This window comes from Austrofundulus limnaeus, unplaced genomic scaffold, assembly GCF_001266775.1.
Source record: "Austrofundulus limnaeus strain Quisiro unplaced genomic scaffold, Austrofundulus_limnaeus-1.0 Scaffold9, whole genome shotgun sequence".
In the NCBI taxonomy this organism is placed as follows: Eukaryota; Metazoa; Chordata; class Actinopteri; order Cyprinodontiformes; family Rivulidae; genus Austrofundulus; species Austrofundulus limnaeus.
In genome coordinates, this window is record NW_013952411.1 from 3,034,928 (window position 1) to 3,043,014 (window position 8,087).

The window sequence follows — 8,087 nt, forward strand, 5'->3', positions numbered from 1 at the left end:
AGAGGAAAATGGGAAACAATTTAGGCAACATCTGAAGGTGTCTACAAAAAAAAAATGTTCTAAGCACAATTTCTTCCATCTGACTTGCTAAATCTTGTATCACCTTTTAGAGCAGTGGTGTCCAAAGTTGGTCCTCAACGGCCGGTGTCCTGCATGTTTTTGGTGCTGCCCTGGTTCAACACAGCTGAACCTAAGGAGTGCTTAATTAGTGGGCCTCTGAGAAGGTAAATCATCTATTTGAATCAGCTGTGTTGAAGCAGGGACRAATCTAAAACTTACAGGAGACCGGCCCTTGAGGACTGGAGTTGGACATGCCTGTTTTTAGAGTGATCACGTCATAGTGGACTCTCATGATTCTCATGGTCATACCGTTTGTGTCTAACAGTGGCTGATCCTGCAGCGGTGCTATCTCTCTGCTTGCTGGAGTTTGGTCATGAAAGTTGGGTGTGTTGATGACCCTGCATGAGCTTTAATTTCTTTGCTAAACATTTAATACAAATTTAAGTTTTAGATACAAAAGTCTTGTGGAGGGCCTGTGATAATGGATCAGCTTAGGCATCTTCCCCCGCTGCAGTGAATTGGTCACCTATGAACACTTATTAATTTATTGCATGCTGCGACCTTCATGGTGCGGGGGGTTGTTTGGGTGGCGTTGAAGGCGTTAGATAATGAAAGGGAAATGCTTTGAGAGATGTTCATATGAAATACATTATAGCTAAACTTACGTGTTATTTTGTCAAAAAAAGCATTTTATAAAATGCAATTATTTTTATACATTTTTAACACGGCTTSGGGTTTTTTTCTGTCAAAAAAAGGGTTGAATGATGAGAAAAAATAAACATATAAAGCTACCAATAAGTCACTGCCTCGCTCACCCAAACACAATATCCTTTATAAATTGGATAGCAAGTGTTGTATTGATCTCCTCTTTCTGTCCCTCTTTTTTTTTCTTCTCATGTCGCTGAACTTGGGGTGACCTGACATCTTGATTGTTTATAGCTTCCAATAACAATGTTGTCTCCCATTTTTTCCATGTGTACATGTTCTGTCTTTCTTGTTCAGTTGTCCATATGATCCCCGGGATCCATGGCTCTTTGTGTTATAACATCCAGCTAGCATAACTGTATACATGTGTTTGTTGCCYTGCAGATAAATGCCCAAGATATCCACTATCAAGAACAACTTGGTCATGGAAACGGAGGCACAGTTTACAAGTAAGTGTTTGTTGGCTCTCACACCGAGGCATCATCTGTACAAATACCAAAAAAACAACAACACTGAATAGATGTCTGCTTTGCAAAGGCATAAAGYCAGAACCTTTGGATTTACCCAGGTCCCCCTTGAAAATAAGATCTCCATCTTAATAAGGTTTTAAATTTGGTTAAGAAAGAAAAATGAAAATGAAACTAATGCTTCAAAATGATGCAAATTAGATGCTTTAGATGAAACATTTWAATTTATCTGATAAAATAAAACATTTTGTGTGAAAATTTTATTTATTTATTTTTGATTTTTCGCCATGTCTGTTTGTTTTTATTAGTTTGTCCGTTTATCTGTCTGTCTTTGATGTGACATCAATCTGGTTGGTTTGTGTCTGATCCCTTTTATTTATTTATTCTGGTTTGAAGGTTGCAAACGTATGATATTGATTTGGGGCTGTGAACTATGGCAGCTATCGACTTAATCGGTCTTATAGTGTAGCACTTTACCTGCCACCATGAAGTGCTCCATTCTCTAGACTAATGTATTGCTGACCGACTAACGTTATGACAAGGTTGGCATTTGTGTTCCTTCTCCCATCTTTCTTTTCTCACGTTCTCTTCCTGTTCTCATCAATTTTCAGCAATTGAGCTTCTTTATTGAGATTGAAGTATTGATCACCACTCAGACTAACCTTGACTTGACTGAGTGATTTTCTTACTAGTTCTGATGAAGACAGTATTAAGTTTTTGAATGTTGCAACTTAAGATAACCTTTCTTTTCTTTGTTTTTAATCATTTTCTTAACATTTGATGATTTTTGAGATTTTTTTATTGGGCTTCAGTTTTTCACAGTTGTAAGTGGATGAGATTGTTCATCTGTTTGGCTCCAGAAATGGTTACGCTGCTCTGAAGAAAGCCAATATTGCAAGGCCAGCAACTTTTCAGTCCATTTACCTCATCAAAAATCTATATGCACTGGTGCTGAAAATTTAATAGTTGAATAGAAAATAAATAAATAAAACCATCAAAATTCACAGTCAAAAATGTTTTTATTTATCAGAATAGAAACTGAAATTGTGTTTTTGATAACTCAATTGTTTTTATAGTGTGTTCTTTGACATTTCAAGGTTCACGTTCAGATTAAATACATTAGACTTATTTATTAACATTTGGAAGTGCATTGTAGCTTTTTATGCAGTGCACATAAGTCGCACTCAAAACCTGTAAGWCATCCAAAAGCTTGAATTTTATTCTTGTTAGACGACACCAACCACTTATTAGGCTGATTTGTGGGCCTCGTATTGATCAGGTAGCTTGTAGTAGTAAGATTTCCTAAATTTKCCAGGTTTTGCAGTTACAGTTAATGTGAGGTTGCTTTGATTAAACTTGATTGTTGATGCTGTTTGAAATGGAAATTAATAACAAAACCTTATTTAATCATTTTGCATGTCTCTAATTCATGGGTACATCTACATTTGGGCTAAAGAATGGACAGACATCGCTTTTGTTTAGAAACCAATTTTATGTCCTTGTCAGTYTCTGCAGTTTAGTCTAGCGTAAATTGGGTTTATCAAATGTGAATAGAACTAAGAATGGCTCCTCACCTATTAACCCTTTAACCCATTTATGACCCGGAGACATTTAGACTCAACTGATTGTTACCAACACTTCAGCTCTTCATTGCTACATGCTGACCCCACCATCCATCAAACTTGCTCTGTTTTTTTATTTTTTTATTTTTATTACACGCTGTCCACCAACCTAACCGACACTGTGGCTTATAAATACCGTAACAAGGACACACACGTCYCATGAATCTAGCAGGGCAAATAAAATGACACATATACCTGGCTATGGCTGTAGTAACATCCCAAACACTTGAATAGAAAGCAAATGGAAGATGTTTCACCTAAAGGCGTCTTCAGTTTGAATATATATCAGACGTTTCAGACTTCTGGGTAATTTATGACTAATCTATTCTTAGAACTGATGACGTCTTTCAGATGAGAGGTGATCAAGGAACATGAAAAGATGCTCAGTTCCCTCCTATTCAGGCACTTAGGATTGCCCTGACTTGGATGACTGATGATCTCCACCAACATAATGACTGTAATGACATCTGCTTCGACACCCTCTGTTGTTTTGTGTTTGTGTGTGTCTCAGGCCATTCTCTATTGATTTTGTTCTTCTACTTCATTGATGAGATTGTGTATTGACAGGTCAAACCTATTTGGTTATTTATTGCAAATTATTCAAATTCTATCATTTTGTGTCATGAAAATACAACTTACTGGTCAATGATGTTAAGCTTTTAAGATAAAGTTAGGACATTTTCACTTAGTGTCATTAAAATACTGTGCTCAAGTTTGTGTTGTTAAAGGTTTTAGTCAAATTAAGTAGAACATAATGGAGGCTCAAATAATATTCTATAGAAACTTTTTTTATTTAAGCAGGATGTTTCTTTCATATCTGTGTGGTCTAAAGATGGACTAGTCACCTGTCCACCCAGCTCCCTGCGACCCTGAAAAGGAACAAGCGAACGAGCAAAGAAAATGGATTGATGAATAGCGTAGAATCTAATAGTGTAATACATAAACAAACAATAAATAGTAAAAGGACCATCTCAGATTTATCCCTAACTCTGTAGGTTTTTTCCTCTGTATGGTAATAACTTGCTGCTGTAAACTGTTGAAACTATTTCTCCCCTCTTTCTGGAATGTGTTCAAAGTCAATTAACTAGCTGGTTAAAGAGCTGCAATACACACCTGCTCAATAAAAAATGCCAGCAATGAAATGTACATGGTAAACAAAACAAAGTCATTAAAAAAAGTACACCTTTTTTCTTTCTGGGTCTTTACACATCAATACATGAAAAATTTAACCTCAAGCCTAAAAAATAGATTCCATCCTGTCATTATTTATTAAAGAAAAGTGAAGCAAGAGATTGATTTAGTCGTACAAAAAATGCTAAATTAAAGTTATTGCTGCTACCAGTGATTCACCACGTTATTGAATCATGGAGTGCATTTAGTTTATCACACACATTTTTATTTTTAAACTCAGCAGGATCGCCTACTGGCTTGTGGCCTTTTTGTGTGGACTTTGCATGTTCACCTTGTGCACATGTAAGTTCTCTCGGTACTCTAAATTCCTCCCGCAAACCAAAACCATTTATGTTAGGTTAACTTGTAACTCTGTAATGTCCTTAGATGTAAATGAGACTGTGAATCGTTCTTTGTCTCATTTYGTACCCTGAATCAAGCACAATGACCCCTGGAAATAGACAACACTTCCCTTGTGACCCTGCATGAAAAAGCTGGCATAAGTAAATGGATAGATGGGTATTTTTACTTTCCTTTGGACCTGATGTCACAAATATCATGAACTGTAAAACCTAGCATATTTGAATGAGTTGATAACTAGAGTTATAGAACCATTTACAAAATCCCACCTCTTGCAACATCAGTTCTGGAGATAGGCTCCTACAGAAGAGCATTGCATTCACCAAATAAAAAAATAGGGCTCCTGATCTCATAATTACGAGACCTTTTCCCATAATTACGAGAAAAGGTCTAATAATTATGAGATAAGATGTCATAATTACAAGATCAGGATCTCATACACTGCAAAAAATGTCCACCTAACCAAGTTTATAAATTTTATATCCACCCAAAAAATCTTTTTGATCTTGTTTTGAGACTGATTTACTAAACAAGAACTGATTGTGTAAGAATAATAATCTTGTTTACAGAATGTGTAAGATTATTTGTCTTGTTAGCCTGAAAATTTGACTCAAATTAAGTCAAAATTTCTGCCAATGGAGTAAGAAATTTTTACTTGGTAAGATTCTTGAAATACTTGATTTGACTCAATTTTTTCTTATTTCAAGAATCTTACCAAATAAAATTTTCTTACACCAATGGCAGATATTTTGACTTAATTTGAGTCAAATTTTCAGACTAACAAGACAAATAATCCTTACACATTCTGAAATCAAGATTATTATTCTTACACAATCAGTTCTTGTTTAGTAAATCAGTTTCGAAACAAGGTCAAAAATACTTTTTGACTGGATATAAGATTTTAAAACTTGGTAAGATGGACAGTTTTTGCAGTGTAATTATAAGATAAGTTAAAAGAGAGTCAGGTGATTTACATTACAGGAAAAGTAAACAATGATGGCACTATTACATTTAAATGCTTTTATTTCCTTTTAGGTATTGGGAAATATTGAGTTAACTTAATGTGGATGGTGTTGTTATCTAATAATGTGGGTTTATTAATCAATCCACCTGCACATGGGTTAGAGTGTTCTGTTCAATTCAGCTTCGGCAGCTTCGGCACAAACAAAACACTGCCATTTAGCTTGTAGTGGTGCTTCCAGTTTCAGCAAATGGATATTTCAAAATAAGAGTCCGATTCAATACAGTCCGAACAAAACATCACAGGGATGGTATGATGCTGTATGGATGATAGTATGTCGACATTACGCAGGTATCTCCCTAGCGGTTGTTCAAGCGAAAAGCCCACTCTGACATACTGGAGGTCGCTCTTTTCCTGCATTATGGGATGCTACGGATATAAGTAGCTAATGCATCTGAAATGCTTAAATTTCRTCCTGTAAGTACATAAAGAGCACACACTTCCTCCTGTTTCAACCCTGGGTCACAACTTTATTTACCTCTGGTGAATTAACATTATACAGTATAGCTTGTTCTGGGCACTTGTGCGTTCGGCATTACACACATACATGTCCAGGACCGATACCTGCTCAAAATCCACAGGAGATCAGGATCTCGTAATTATGACATCTTATCTCATAATTATGAGATGTCATAATTATGAGATCCTGATCTTGAAATTATGAGATCAGGTGTCTAATTATTTTTTTATTTGGTGAATGCAATGGTCTTCCGAAGGCTCTGGTTACTTTGTGACTCAGAAAAAAAGTGAGTAAAGAAAATGGATCAAGTGATGGATGGATTTCTAAGCTCACTAATTTTAATGTCTGCTTTAATCTGGTGAAGAAGCTTGTGCACTTTTGAAAATGTGTTTGAATGTGTTTTAGAGTTTGTTGGTTTCTCTTGAGACTAATTAAGTAGTATCAGGTTAGATAGTCAGGAAGAGACGTAGACAGTGTGTCACTTCATATGACAAAGTATAATGTGTATACGTCCACATTAGCCCTGACCCAGGACGCCAGTCTCTGTAAGCCACAGCCCCAACTTCAGAGAAATTGTGAGATGGCCTATGAATACTGCATGATGGAGCTTTTATTACAGAGCGGACTGGAGTGTAAATAAGATCCAGGCAATGGGGCACATTTACTGGGGTCAGATCACGGGGAAGTGGCAGAGGGTGGCTATGTAACCTTGTCCCTAAGTCTCCCACTGTCAGACGCCTGTCACTATAACTCATACATGGATGCTCAGCCCTGAAGTGGTCAAGGACAGTCTGAGAATAAAGCCTGAACCAACCAGACGTCACACCTGAACTACACTTTTAAAATAAACCCGAAGCATTTTTTTTCTTTTCTTTTTTCTATTTTTTTGTTCTAGCTCAATYTTTTATTTATGTCACATCTAATTTAGACAAATAGTTTGTTTGTCAGTGGAGTTGCCTGGAGTCCTTCTGAGTACTTAGGGTCTTACCTGCAGAAGGCAGCCTTTAGACTAGAGCTTTTTCACTTTTACAAAGATCTCAACAGAAGGTGAACTTATTTGCTTTTCTGAGAAAGATGACCACCAAATGAGCAAGTATATTGGCAAAATTAAAAAAATTACTCAAGTAAATGTTTTATTTTTACTTTTCACTTAATGAGTATTTATACCTAAATAATAGTGATGTAAAAACACAAGCCATCGTGCACTTACTCAGATTTTATGTTCAGATGCAAAGTAATGCAATGTAGAGATTCATAACGTAGTTTTAAAACTTTTGCAATGTTGTTTTTTTAAAGGCAGAAGTTTGCACCACAATGGGCCCTGTACTGATTAGAAGCAAACTGAACCATCCACGAGATTTTCTCTTTGATTCTTTAAGTCTTGTACATTTCTCTACACACTATCGTAGTACTTTGAGCTTTATTTTAAACATGAAATAACTAGTTACAACAACACTTGCCAGAAAAGTTAATATTTGAGCAGCAAGGGAAGAACAACATGAATCAACAAGTCACTACCTGCATTTGCTTGATAGACAAGTTTCAAAACTTACWCTGGAACCATCCTTTTGGGGTGCTCTACCCACCTCAGCTTCAATTTCCAGGTTCCTGAATAAAGCTCAGTATTTCCTCACTTCAGTTTTCATCACCTGCCTTATCTATACAGCCTGTTCAGTTAAAATATGTCATGTCTGTTTCTGCAGTATTGCATCAGTTAACTTCTCTCCATAAGCAGTTTTCATTTTTGAATTGTATTAATTTTAGCTTAAGGAAAGACTGAGAGAGAATCAAAACCAGGCCTATCAGTTTTGCTGGTAGCTGGTACACACTCTTATATGGTGCATTGGCTGTGTCTCGATTCATGGGTTGCAACCAACGTAGACCACTGCCCATGTTGACCACACCCTATGTGGGCCGTAAACAGCTAAGAAATGAGACAGTCTAGTCTGCGTAAGACGCATGTTTGCATGACCACACGCATTACCACGGTGTTACGTTTAATATCTCTTAGCATATCTTCACAAAATTCCGTATTATTAAACTAAACATTAATTTATATATTTTTGGTTTAACTCCACACTGCAAAAATGTCCACCTAACCAAGTTTTAAAATCTTATATCCAGCCAAAAAGTCTTTTTGATCTTGTTTTGAGACTGATTTACTAACAAGAACTGATTGTGTAAGAATAATAATCTTGTTTTCAGAATGTGTAAGATTATTT

At 36.2% G+C, this 8,087-nt stretch overlaps 1 protein-coding gene across 1 annotated transcript in view; it reads left to right on the forward strand.

The window, feature by feature from the left end:
* Nucleotides 1–8,087, forward strand: part of map2k5 (mitogen-activated protein kinase kinase 5) — a 66,354-nt gene that overhangs the window by 14,688 nt on the left and 43,579 nt on the right. Inside the window, exon 8 of the mRNA XM_014001529.1 lies at nt 1,150–1,214. Within this exon, the coding sequence (XP_013856983.1) occupies nt 1,150–1,214 (65 nt within the window). The remainder of the gene's footprint in view (nt 1–1,149; nt 1,215–8,087) is intronic.